At 43.7% G+C, this 14,704-nt stretch overlaps 1 protein-coding gene across 4 annotated transcripts in view; it reads right to left on the reverse strand.

Moving 5' to 3' along the window:
- Positions 1 to 4,978, reverse strand: part of sema3fb (sema domain, immunoglobulin domain (Ig), short basic domain, secreted, (semaphorin) 3Fb) — a 54,726-nt gene extending 49,748 nt beyond the window's left edge. For all 4 annotated transcript variants that reach the window (XM_028997795.1, XM_028997794.1, XM_028997793.1 and 1 more), the window contains exons 1-2: positions 4,635 to 4,978; positions 2,576 to 2,727 (exon numbers count right to left, since the gene is read on the reverse strand). In XM_028997795.1, coding sequence (XP_028853628.1) covers positions 2,576 to 2,727; positions 4,635 to 4,693 — 211 coding nt within the window. In that variant the 5' untranslated portion in view covers positions 4,694 to 4,978. The remainder of the gene's footprint in view (positions 1 to 2,575; positions 2,728 to 4,634) is intronic.
- Positions 4,979 to 14,704: the final 9,726 nt, after the last annotated feature.

A 14,704-nucleotide genomic window follows, 5' to 3' on the forward strand; every position in this document is an offset into this window, starting at 1 on the left:
AAATGGGCCAACATGCTGAATGTGGTGATTCAGGAAAATTCCGGATTAAAATAGCAAGGCCAAGGCTTCCCTGGGGGAAAAAGCCACAGTGCATTTGTTCTTCTAAACACATAATTTCCCCCGGTTTTTCCATCAGCGTGAGAGAAGCGGAGATGCGAAGCAATAATCTGCCAGGTCACACAGATAAATCCATGTCATTTCTAAATGGGTTTACAAGAGGACACGCATGTAAGCATTTAGCATGCAGGTCACGTGGGGCGCCCGGCACGGCGTCTCCATCGCCATTCGCTGCCGTTCGTTCCAGGGCGGTTAGTAGGACCCGGAGACGGGTTTATCTGCCACCACGGAAACTGTTCAGGAAGAGGAGGAGGTTTTAGTCAGCGCAGGTAGGCAGGGCCTCTGAACTTCGTACACGGGTGCAGCAGACATTTCCCTCTTGGGGTTTTCTGGCGACAGAGCCCTCGTCTGATCCTCCTCACATGCACACAATCCATTCGCCACGCCGGCTCCCCTTTTGCTCCTCCCCCCTCCTGCCAGCGGTAGGGGGTTTTGTCACCCCCCCCCCCCCCCCCCAATAAATGGCTTGTTGGAGAGTTCTTAACGAATTTACCTGCGTTCAGCCTCCTCTACACAGATAATTCAGAGGCTTGGGCTCGTTGTTCTGCGGAGTTCATTCACTATTCTCAAATTATGACTCTTTAACCAACGACGCAATATTCAATATTCACCAAAAAATGGTCACATCTGTCCTGCATTTAACATTGACCCCGTGAAGGCAAGCCCGCATAGGTGGCATCCCCCCCGGGGAACGATTTTCTGCCGTGCAAAATGACGGGAAGGAAGTTGCAAAACTCCAAGAACAATTAAGATTCTCTTGATTTACTGGCTGAGCCCGACACGTCCGTTTTACTTGTAAAAGTGCGCCTCGGGTGCGCCAGGTCAGGCCTCTTAACCCCCCGCCCCATGCAGGGCAACAGGGTAAATGAATCTGTAGTGTGATGGAGTTGATTTCAGAATCGGACTGCGAACAACGAAAATGGACTAATAAATGACAATATTATGTCATTATGACATGTACAGTTCATTTTGGTAATTACAGATTAGGCCTATTTGACTATTTATTTGAAGGGTTGATATATAAGATTATTTGGCCGGGGCAGTGGTGGCCTTGCGTTTAAGGAAGCGGTCCCGTAATCCGAAGGTCGCCGAGGTGTCACTGAGGTGCCACACACTGCCCCCTGGGCGCCGGTCATGGCTGCCCACTGCTCACCAAGGGTGACGGTTAAAAGCAGAGGACACATTTCGTTGTGCCACCGTGTGCTGTGCTGCAGTGTTTCACAATGACAGTCACTTCGCTTTCGTATAAGACATAACCAAATCCAATTTTGGTTTTCAGATGCGAAATCACAAGTAAAACCTGCACAAGATTACTGAGGGATAAGACCCAGCAGAGCATGAAATCTGATTTGCCCAGTGAGTAAATTTAGCGGGTAGGCAACAGTCCTTCCTGATACACTACTTCACCCTTTCCTTCCAACCGTCTGCTTGACCGATTCACACATTCATTGGCCCAATCGAAAAACAGACTAACTTTCCTCGTCCCACTACGGCTCGGTTCCATTTCGTAGCGCTGCTTCTAACCTCGTCTCTAGTCAGCCTTGCCACCCTGTTCAGATACGGGGAAAAGTATTTGTGACTCTGGAATAAGCCAGGCTCCATACGCACTCGTTCAAGTGTTAAATCAGTCTTGATTAAAGCACACAAAAAAAAGACAAATCTAATAATGAACTCTGCCCGGCCACGTAATGAAGTGCCGCCCTGGGAAATAGGAAGGCAGAGCAAACGGGCGAATTGTTCTGTCCCTCCACTCCTTCACGCAATCAGCGCCTTGATCTAAAACCACAGGACGAGGGGGCCTGAAGGACGCCGCGCTGCTTGGCTGGTCTACACAATTTGCTCCAGAAAACACACACTCCCCTGGCACTACAAACACCCCATGGCATTGACTATTCCACTATTCCACACTATTCCACTCAACGCACCCCGTTTTTAATCACTTTACGCCGCCTTTCAATTCGTTCGAAGAGAATCACACACAATGAACACATTTTACGTTCATTTTACGTTTATTTTATATTATAAAACCACATTGCAATCTGGACAAATGCTCAAATGCGAGATGTGCAGGAGTTAAAATAGAAGCATCTGGACTCATAATAACTCCATATATACCTGAGAAGCTCTTCCCACACCATCTAATCGTATGCTTCGAATGCTGCCTCTGTTGATGTTCGTAATTACGACAGCATAGACCGGGAGAACCGGCAGCTGCTGGAGATTTGCTCGGCCAGGATGTTTGAGGGGAAGCTAATTAGAACGGCATGATTTCATTCCGCTCGTACAGCTCTGCGGTGAAATGTGAGAAATCTCAGCCCCGACGCGCTGATCATGAACCCAGACCGTCCTTCTTACCTGCAAGTGAAGGATATATGGATTTTCCGGAAACATTCCCGACACGACCCACGACCCCCAGCCGGCGACGCACAAACGGCACTGAAAGCATCAGGGTGCTTACCTTTGAAGGACAGGAAGACACGAGGGGCAGGCTGCAGCTCATTAGCGGAGCCCAGGGCCCCGACGCAGAGGACCAGGATGGTCCGGACCGTCCACAGCCCGTCCGACAGCATGATGCACCGAATGCCACCACCGGGAAAAGCTTGCAGGGCGCTGCAAGGAAGACAGTCATTGAATTAAGAGGGATTGAGTTTCACTGAATATTTGTATTTGAAGCGTGACAGCATGTCTGTGGAAAATAAAAACCACATTTGTGTTTGATCGGCACACAATTATATAACGGCAATTCATTTTACATGAATGAAATAGAGAAAGAAGGAGCTAATATGTGGAGGTGAAGAAGAAAAGAGTCTGGAGGACAGATCTGGGTGGGGAAAAACAAAGCAAACACAATCACAATGACGTCACAATTGTCCAATGTGCCCATACTGTTGTGCAACGCCTGGCACTTTTCTGTAAGCACCACAATGCAAAAGCAGCTGGGAGGTGGACATCAAGTCCACAAAACAGGAACTTCTACAGAACTGCACGAGCGCTCCAATTTCAACTGCCCACAAAGTTTTCATGGGCCCTTCGACCATGACTGCAGGGTGCATTGTGGAGAGAGACAGCAGCTCAACACGTCCTTCTGCCATGAAGCTCCTGTGAGGATCAGAAAACAATTTTTCAACACGTCTTTTTCTTCAAATGTACTATTGCTCATTTTTAACCCAACAATTTCCTACTTCTTCTCTGCCGAATCTTTGTGGTCACGTCCTTCCTCAAGCATCGAGGGTCAAGACAACCACCCACAGCGGTGGCACTCAGGACACTTCCCAACATGCTGTGGCCTGACCTCCTCTAAACCAGTGCGGTTTCGGGGAAAACAGGGCAGAAATTCCCCCCCGCCACAACTACCATCACTGGGCCTTACACTAACACGAGTCAGGCCTTCAGCAGCATTTAGGCTATTCGGTGTGTGCACCACAGTGGTAAAACAGTACAAGAGAGAGAGAGAGAGAGAGAGAGAGAGAGAGAGCATGAAAAAAGACGAGCGCTGGGCTGGAGAAGATTTATGAGGGAAACCAGCTGTTCAAACCTCAGCTCTTTGCAAGCAATTTGTTAAGTGTCCAGCTGTTTATTCCAATTCAGAGCGCCATTCTTTCACACAAGCGGGCTAAATTAAACAATCCAGCATCCACACACGACAAAACCTCTCAGTGTGTCGTCTCCCCTTTCCCTCCCCGTCCACGCACACACACGCCTTCTTCCTTCATGATGGCACGCAGTCGGCTCTGCTCTCCCTATTTGCACAGTGTACTTGAGGGCAATGAATAATCACACCCAATAATAAAAAAAAAACACATCGCATGAATTAACGCGTAATCAGTAATTATCACGATTATGACGATTACTGTAATGATGTAGGGACGGGCGAGCAACAGGTATGCTACGAAGAGAATGAAAATACTGGCAGTATGTTTCTTGACGTTTAATTGTGTCTTTCATTAATGCAATAAAGTAAATTCTACCTCTACACCATAATTTTAATAAATGTCCTTCCTCTCACAATATGGCAAGTTAGATCTGCAGCACACGTGTTCATTGATAAATAGAAGCACAAGGCCAAAAAAGGTGAAATGTTATGACTGTGAAGACTGGTTGCACTTTTTATGAGCTGATATTTTCCCATAAAAATGTAAAACGATAATTAAAAATTTTTATATTTTATTTAATTTTTTTATTTCGTAAAATACAGTAATTAACTATATACTCCAAACTTTAGGGGACCTGCAGCATTCTAAATTTCAGAATATTATTGCTTTAATAGTCCCGTAAATTTTGGTCCATTCCAGCCCCCTTCAAGCTAATAAATCGATTCATATTGAGAACGTGCAGATGTTACGATCTTTCAGGTTCCTGTGCTGTGACCGCAGGCAGGAGCGTCGGGGACCTGGAATCTGACTTGGCGAGGCGTTTACAAACTAAAGACAGAGTGGTGTAAAAACCCTTCTGCACACCCTCCGTGGAAAAGAATAACACGCAAACCGGGCCGATGTGCGGGGGGGCTGTGGATTTACCTTGTTGCTGCTCGTGTAGCTCCTCTTTGGAAAACTTTGACTCCACTAGTCAAACTCATCCGAGGCCGAGCAGCAGAATCCACACGAACGCGTTTCTTGTTCTTCTCGTGGTTTGCGCGTAAATTCCGGGTGACGGAGAACGACAGGTAGTCCTCGCGGTACCACACGGTACCACACTAAACACCTGAGCGCCCGGGTACCCGCTCCGTCTGCGGCATCTCTCGTGTCGGATGATAAAACGCGTGGCGTGAAAATGCGGAGCTGAGGGGGACGATGCCGTCCTCGGGGTCCCGGTTCCGAAGTGTCAGAACGCGGCGGAGACGTCGCCGGTCGCTCGCTCGGTGCGCGCGCGCACTCCTGACTGGCGAGAAACGCGCCGGCAGGTGGATGCAGTGTCCGCATTAGCATATACCACGCCCACAACGGGGGACGGGGCGGGGCCTCGCCTTGCGCGCACCACCCACCTCTCCCGCCTCCTATCGGCTGAACGGAGTGGCCAGAGTGGGCTGGTCCGGGGCTCCATTAGCTCGTCTGTTGCAAGGGGGAACTTAAGGAATAATAATAATAATAATATGTACATATTACAGAAACCAGAAGAATCTGTAAGAAAATACATTAAGACGTGCCATGTCCTGCTGTCTGTCAGACATTCTGTCACACTTTCTCTTTCCCTGCACTCCTGTACAAGGAATAGATCTTTATGTCTATGAGAAATGATGATGAAACTCATGAAACAGCATAAAAAGAATGACAGGATGACACAGAATAGCACAAACAATTTTTTAGGGGTGGTAGTAGCCTAGTATGTAACACACTCACCTATGAACACGGTGACAGAACAAAATGTGTCCTCTGCTTTTAACCATCACCCTTGGTGGGCAGTGTGTGGGGACGGTGCTTTGCTCAGTGGCACCTTAGTGGTACCTTGGCAGATTGGGCCGCTTCCTTAATCGCTAGGCCACCACTGCACCTAAAGACATGTAGCCATGAGTTGCTCCAGGGGGACTTTCCTTGTAACTACTCTATCTCTGTAAGTGACTCTAGATACAGGCATCTGCTGAAATTCCATAAATATAAGTGTAAGGAGCGTTCTTTTTTTCAGCAGGCACAGATCTGCGCCAACAAGCCCTGCTAACAATTAGTGTTCCAGTGTTGCAGATTATCTGGTGTGTATTAAACGATACTGTCTGTGTGTGTCTAAGACCTTTATGGGAAACTGTCACTCTGCGCACCTCACACCAAAGATGGACAAATAACACTACATTGTACATTAACAAAGCCAAAGGGATATAACAATATATTTATATAAGATAAGACAAATTCAAATTTTATTTGTCACATACACAGTCATACATGGCATGATATGCAGTGAAATGCTTTAGCGGCTGCTATAGACCACAGTATTGCAAATATTACACTCTTATGTTTTTAACATAAACATAAAATATGTATAACATATTTATAACATAGAACATATATTTATACTTATAACATATAACATATATTTATAACATATATGTAACGTATGTGTAATAAGATGACTGTTCTTAATTAGCCTATAGTAATAATAATGACCAATCACACTGAAGGTGTGATGTTAAAGCATTTCAACAGTGATGCCCAGCCAGTCACTCTCTTTCTGTAATGGCTTATTCCTGCTCAGAGAGCCTTTTTCAAGACACCCAGGATAGGACACCAGCCCACTTCAGGGCGCACACAAACACACTGTGCAGTCGCCAATCCGCTACATTGTACATTGCAGCATTTGGCAGACACTTTTGTCCAAAGAAACTTACATGAGTAAAATGTTGAACACAGTCCCTACACATGCCCCGCCCCCTTACTTCCCTATCTGCCAGCATGGGTATAGGGAAATGCTGTACACCACATAATACAGCACGGTGAGGTTTGCAATAGCATTCAGACATGGTAACTATATTACATATAGCATAAAATTAGAACTTCTGTACTGTTTTTGTTGTTGGTATTGTTTATTTTAGGAGAAAGCTGGATTTTAGGAGACAAGCTGGTATTTATTGAATATCTTGAATCTCTGAATTTATCATATTTTCATGTTTTATGTTTATTGTTCCAAAATGACCCCTCTCCTGCATAAAATATGACCTCTGTGTTCTCTAACAAAATTTATTCCCAGCACACTGACTATTTAAAATGTTTAATATTGAAAGGAAATGAGCATTGTTACCATTTTTCATTTGCATAATCATATAAGAATTCGTTATTCTCCTTTCATTCCTACCTGTTTTATCTGGTCCAATTTTAATGGAAAACTTTAAATTGCACACATTATAATCACAATGCACTCTGATAGCAGGACCTAGAAGTGCCCCGGTGAAATGAGCAGAGGAAAAGAAAAACTTTTTTGAGTGATTTCGCGAGGCTGCTGCTCTTTGGTGGTACTCCTCTCTCTCCAGTTCGACCCATTGAAAATAAAGATTCAAAAGGTGGCTTGGCAGAGGTCAAATGGAGGGAGTCCTTCAATGGAAAAAAAAATCCAGCTGACTCCTTCAGCCGCACAGGCATAGCGGGAAGAGCGACTCTTTGCACAAGATCAGAAAGGACATGCTGGCTGTGAAGAGCCCGCTGGTCACAATATACCCGCATTCCTCATCCCATCCACTTTGCAAAAAAAAAAAGGCATTCAGATCTTAGATGCCTGGCCACCGCAGGTATGCACTTGTACGTGTGCTAAACGTATTCAAGTTCTGCATATTTGAGGAATAATTTTGAGGAGACTTGATAGGTTTTATTTTCAGAATAAGTCAAATCCCAGTTAAACCGAAAACCCTGATCTCATTAATTTCTACAAACTAAAGACCTACTCAGCACCTTTACCACATGGGCAGTATTGGATGAAACCTCTTAACACAATTTCATTCATGTGGTATTATAAAGTGAATGCAAGATATAACACAGTGCTCTTTGACACACAATGAACTGGGGTGTAATAGGGTTCAAGAGGCATCATCTGAGGTTAGCTGAAGGTTTGAGTCAACTCCTTGTTTCTCACCCCTGACCCCTCTGAGTCTTTGTATTTGTATGGGTTTAGGTCTGGTTATCATTCTTGATTATTTCAGTTTCAGTTGCTGCCTTTAACTAAATCCTCTCAAAACTGGGGGCTCTGTAGAGATATCCAATCAAGTTTGTTCTTTTCCTTGGTAAGTATGGTTACCTTGCTCCCACTCAAGTGTAGATGGGTAGAGCAAAACGTTTCTATTTCCCTGCATGCTTTTTACAAAAAAGAAAGTGCAGCCTAATTTCCTGACGAAATTCAGAAATGCTGAAACCTATTTGATTTGTAGTGTGCACACCAGAAACAAGCCGCCTGATTAAAAGCCAGCAGGTAGCTATGAATAATTGATACATGTATCAAAGAAAAACATAGATTGCTGGGAAGTTTAATTATTAAGACAATGCATCAGATGCAAAAGCCTCACCTTGAGACTGGCGCCAACCTTGATGCCTGTACGTCAATAGCTGTCCTTGCCGCAGTATCTCATCTGTGAAGCATCCTTTTTGTATGAATCATAACAATATAGTGTTCAAAACCATGCTGATGGTGTTTATTATTGATGAGGACAGTGACATACACACACACGCACAAGAACACCAGTCCTGTTACAGTTAATGACCGCACATGTAGAATCTTGCAACAACTTCACACGAGAATGTTACGCTGTGTGAAAAAACCTCTCACCTCTGCAGCCTCACCAGCATTTGCATTTAAATTGGAAAAAAAGTTTATCCTGCTGCTTTTCACCTTGAACACAGCTTCTTCTCAGATCTCGTTGGTTGAAAGAAGACAGAAGTAGCTCTGTTTTACTGCAATATCCAGCAGACCATGTACACATAAGAACACAGTGCGTCCTCTTTGCTTTCTGTTTCCTAGATCTCACTTGTTCATTGCAATAGAACTGCAACAGAAATTTGGAATAGAAAAACAATGCTGAGTGGTAACAGTTTTCACTTAACTCATCTTGGATGAAACTGATGAATATATTGTGCAGGGACAATCCAAGCCTTGAGGTGCATTGAAGTCTCTCTAATGAAAGCTGCAATCCACCCTGGTTTTATACATCTTTGGTCTCAATGGACAACCCTTGACAAGGATGAACCTCCTGTGCTCACTGAGCTGCCTGTCTGAATTTGTACATATCTTGGCTGATTATAGAGTTGAAGATTATATTGGTGTATTAGATAGTGATTGAATGGTGGGTTTGAATCCATGTGTGCTAAGTTTGCCTGCTCAGCGTTTGTCTAAAGCCATGCACACTGGGTGGATTGGCAAATGTGAATTGGCTGCATATGTGAATGAATGGTATCTGCACCCTGCAGTGAGTTCGCGCCCCACCCAGTGAGTCCCCGCCCTGTGTCCTGGGACGGATTCCTGCATCCTAACATGGACGGAGGAGTTATGGATAGTTAGTGAGTTAGTACATGAAAATAATTTAGGAAACGTAACAAAACATATTGATCATACAGTGAGACTGCTCTTTGTTTCTTTTTCTTTTAAAACAGCAGTGGAGTAAAAGCTGTCATGCCCATACATTCACCCGCTGGGCTTGACTAACACTTTCCCCTGTTGCTGTTGGCTCAGGGTCAGGCTCTGCAGCACCACCAAGTCAATCTGCCCATATCCACTCGCTCCCTCCAGATCCTCCCAGAAGGGTCACAGCAGACATGGAGTCGAGGAAACAGTTCTGATTTCCTTCCACCTTTCACACATTATAGGGGAAAAGGAAACAGGACAGCAAGCCAACAGTCGCCACAAATAAACCAGTGTTCAGAGAGTGCTCGGGAAACTGTGCAGGTTTCTGTTTGCATGTGAGTACTGCATAGATCTTCCATGCAAAAACTGTACAGTTGAAAAAATGTTGACCCTCAGACAAAAAAAAAAAAAAAAATGTTGACCCTCAGACACTCCATCAACATTATTAAATCCTATTTAGCAATGTTCTTTTCCCTTTAGGTAACAACCTCAATGTTGCAGCATTGTTGGCTATGATAGCAATGGCTGGGGTAACAACAATCATCCACTGGTATTTAAATGGTGATTTCATTTAGAGGGGGAAAAGGAACCAGCAGACAAAAGAAACAAACCCAGGGTCTCAGTTCCAAAAGTTGTAGCTGGTTCACTTATGATTCATGCATTGCTTGTGCAATACTGCCAACGATGTTCCAAGGAGGAGCACAGTTCAATTCCAGGGAGGTAACGTTTCCTACTCTTTGTACAGACCCTGCCTTAAGTACTCTAGAGATGAACTTACATAATGATTTAACTGTTAGGGAACCAATGTCCACTTTGGGGGAAAAATACTTTATGTTAATGGGAAAAAAAGGAAATCGTAATATAGGGGAGAATGTTGTAAACTAAGCTATAAGAGTCATAGTCCACTGCAGGGATTAAGAACCCCAAAGATTTCTTTCAAATCTCGAGTCCGCTATGTTTTTGTACATCATAGACTCTTTTTTTTTTTAACAAATTGGGTAATTTTAATCCCCTTTCATCCAAAGGGAAAAGGGTTTATTGTTCATTTTTACAAAGTTAATCTGCCGTAGAAACAGTAAACCATGGTAATCCCTCTCAATCACATTTTCTGCCGATGTGTACACACACACGCATACACACAATCCCTTACAAGGTGTCATGGAAAGCCACTGTGAACAGGATTGTAGTAGCCATCTCACAGTAGGCATATGTAGTTCCACCCTGTTAAATGTCCACTTTTTGAACTTTCAGTCTGTGTAAAATGCAGTGTATTCACTCCATGAGATCACATCATCCATACCTGGTAACACTGGGTGGCATTTTATTTAATACTGTCGATACTGAGTCACACAGGGAAAAAAAGGAGTGTGTCTGATCTACCAGATTTGCCCTGAACGAAAACAGGTCCTCATCACTATGTGCACCTCATTTTGTTTATTGTTCTGTCACCCTTACCCCTGTTTCAGTCCCCCTGTCAACACCAATGCCCTTCTCCCCCCCCTGTCTCAGGTCTTTCTGCTCCTGATCTGCTTCAGTACTCTGCATTAGATCTCCACATACAGCATAGAGCATATCAGGCAGTCTGAAACCGCCCCATCCCATTGCTTCCAGTTACATCACAACCAGAGGAAGAAGGGGGGAGTAGGACTGCTATTGTGTTCACTGTGCCACTGGTTTGGCCAAGCCATGCGCAACTGAGACTTCCTGAGGATGCAGCAGGAGGGCAGTGTCCTGCTGGGGAACAGTGGCCTGCATCATACTGTCAGAGTGGTCATCTACTGTTCCAGCACCTCAAACTTCCTGTCTCCTTGCTGGGAAGAGGGGCCCATGACCCTGTTACCATCACATCCAGACCTCCCAGAGACAAAAATGACGCCATCCCAATCACTGGCTCTTTGGCAAGCGGGCACTCCATTCTGATGCCTTCACTGTTCTCGAAACACTGCTTGCAACATGCTCATAAAGAAATACACAGGGGTAGAAATTCTGGGGGGACAACGTGCCATTAATTTAGCCCCAAGGACAAAACAGTCATTTCTATAGAAACAAAACAAAAGAGTGTGATAGTTCAAAAGCGGAACTTGATTTGTTAAATTGGGCAATTAAGCGTTCATAATTTAAAAGGATTTGAAAAGAATCACAATAATGAGCTCAGGGTTTGATGTTTTGGAGCCTGTATCATGTAAGCTCCAGGGCAAACGGAATGGCAACAGGTTTCACAGGCCACTGAATGTGGTTTTGTGTCATGACAGCACAAAGGAATGGAACACAGGATCCTACAGGCAGAGGGATGGAACCATCACATGGCTGCAGTATAGGGAAATGAAAGATAATGGTCATCTGGAATTGCCAGGAGGAGTTTTCCATTGCAAAGGGAATATTCGGCCAACGCCTACCCCATAATGTCACAACGGGCCAGGAAAACTGTCTTTTCTATTGCCATGAATTTATTTGCCAACTGTTTTATATTATAATGCAACTAACAGAGGTTCAGTAATTCACTCATTTATATACAAGGCCAGCAGCTTGCATTAATCCCTTTATTCAGCAAATGGATGAGCAAATATCTTTGTTTGCCCAAGCGATCATTTTTAGAAGAAAAAAATGACTAATTAAGGAAATACCATAGAACAGCTAAAATAAAGAATTCAGCCCATGGCTGCTTGCATAATTGTAATCCCTATGAGAACATCATCACAGCAGAAACTGGTGCTCATAGGCTCCTTCGAAGCCAAAATGAATCACTAGCTGACATGCTGCCTCTAAATGAAGTGTGCAGAGCTTGAAGCGGGTGAGGCTGCTGTTTTTGGATGGAGGGTTATGCTTCACCTAAAAAAAGCAAAAAAAACGTATGAAAACATTTGGAAAGGAACCCTGTGACACTGGAGACCTCCCAACCTCTCTGAACATGAATTCAAAGATCAGCTGTCTCCACGCATATGCCGCATGACTGCATAATGTGTGGCAGAAACACACAGGCAAGGAAATGATTTGTATCTGAGCGAGCATTTCCAAAATGTAGAAAAATCAGTTGTCCAGAAAACAGTGATGTCAGAGGTACTGGAAAATGCTGTTTGGAGAATCTGAGTACCCGCTGCATTAGGAGGTCTGTTTTCCAATGTAGTCTTGGCTTGTGTAACTGTAAAAATTGTCGGGAAAGTGTACATTGTGGTGAACACCATGGTGTCAATCAGGTTATAACGTGTATGAAAAACCAGTGTTGCAGATTCCAAAAACGTGGACCACAAAAAACAGTGCAGATTCTCAGCCTGATATAGACAAATATGTCAATGTATGTTGTTCAAAAATGGCAACATCATTCTCATCTTCACCTAAAAAAACCTGCTTTCTTGTTTCCATCGAAATGTGGATACAGTTACAGTGCACCATTTTCCCCCCCAAATTTTTTTTTACAATGTACCATCACCCCCACCCAAAACTGCTGGAAAATAGCAGTGATTTTCTGTTCCAGAGCAATGACAGCCTGGAACCACCTGCTTCCCTCCACACGTCACCGGTCACTGACCCATGGTTGAAGAGGTCAGATGAATGAATATGACATCTTTTTACACTCAAAAGATTACAGAATTAATGTCTATTAATGTCTTAATTATTCTAAGGCAGCATAATTGTAGCAAACTGCATAATTTAAAGGCTTTGTTTTTCAAAGTTTTTTCAAGGTTTTGTTTTTCAAAGCTTCCAACTCAGGTTGACCTAACAAACTTGACTTAAACCTTGTGTGCTCAGTGACAGGTCCTTGAAGTGGTGAGTGAGAGACACTTCAGCATAATTACCTCTCATTGCCGGAGGCAAGTGCAACCGTACAAAAAATGAAACATACAGTATTTGTGTTCCGTGGGTGAAGTGGAGGCTCAATAAAAAAATTTTTGTTCAGTAAGACCTGCACTGCTTTAGGAGATTCCTGACGCATCTGCCAATGTGCTGCCGCTGGGCCTGAGACAGCATGCCGCCATGTTGAAAAGCCAGCGCGCATGCAGTCTTCTATCAGGAAGCAAACACATCACCAGTGTTAAGCTTCTAGCCAAAAAAAGGAACTGCAGCAGCACAGCCCCCATTTCAGCCTCCTAATTTTCTCCTGGAGTTTTCGGTTTTTTTTCACATCATGAAAAAAAGAGCTTTTGGCGTGCAGTCCTTCTCTGGTGTGCTGAGAGACCCATGGATGTTTTTAATAAGCGCTTTTGCTGCAAAATTTACTGCAACAGCGGCATTACTGGGAAACGTGTAAACACGAACCCTTCAGTACCGCCATTAGGAACAGTTGATTCAATGTTTGGCACTGGAGTCCACAGCTCATCCTGACTGAGGATGAAAGGATTTCTCAAGCATTTCTGAGGTCAAGAATCTACAGTAAATCAAGCTGACCCATAGCTGAACATAGCAATAGTGACAAATGACCATTCAGGCATTGTTCAAATTCAAATTGTATTTGTCACGTACACAGTCATACACGGTATGATTGTGAACATTTAAGCAAGAACCTGATTCTAATTATTCTATATTTTTAATAGATGGTGCAATTTTAGGGTTGAACTTGTTTCTAAATCTGTTTGTGGATCAGATTGCTTCACTTGTAGGATGAGCATTTTTCTACACGCTGAGTCGTCCAAAGTGCTTCCATACTCCAAACACAAACCACTGAGACTTCATTTGCACCCTCAACTCCCATGAGACTTTGCACAGCACCTAAGGTGATGTCCCTGGTTTCAAATGACAGCCTCATTAACAGTGCAACAAATAAGCTGCCAATGACGGGCACCGCAGAGGGCCAGAGTTGGCACCTCACAGCCTCCAACTGATTTATGACCCGATTAAGCAACGTGGGCTCACCACCAACCTCTTTATGACCTCTAACCACCACGTAATGCAAATCAGATCGAAAACACCCTGACTAACAGTTCACACAGCCAGTATGGGCCGAGCTTGCAGTACACTGAGACACACCAGTAACTTGCAAAGGTAGCCTGTAGTCTTTTTTTTTAGTAAGTTTATTGCCTGTGATGTTGCAATTAAAAACACAACACTTAACATGGAACCTGACACAAAAAAATATTAAGCAGCCTTAAAATCTAATTAAAGCAAATAACACTTCACTTAATCTAAGCACACTTGTATCAAAATTATAAAGGAGTTTCCTCGGAACATCAAAGTGCATGTGTTCATTTTAATGGAATACGGACATGATTGCTGCTACTGTCATTATGATATAGAAGTAATTATGCTATTGATTATATGTTGAGGACTTGCATGTCACCAGCATGGCAGTGCCAAGTAATTAAATAGGGATTAAACCGGACACATTCATTCCAGCACAGTCTCATGTCCAGCCTCCCTCCACCGTAGAGTGAATATTTGGAGACTGCAGTGAGACACTACAGACTTTTTGTCATCAAATAAAATCAAGTCATGCACAGACCCATCAGTACAAAAATTATTCTGTGATCAGTCTGATCATCACTCAGTCAGTAGAATCTGAACTAAAGGTGATGGGTAATGGGTTGTTTCAGCAATTAACAGTTTTCAGTTCAATTTTAAATACAAT

The sequence above is a fragment of the Denticeps clupeoides genome, chromosome 12 (assembly GCF_900700375.1).
Source record: "Denticeps clupeoides chromosome 12, fDenClu1.1, whole genome shotgun sequence".
NCBI lineage: Eukaryota > Metazoa > Chordata > Actinopteri > Clupeiformes > Denticipitidae > Denticeps > Denticeps clupeoides.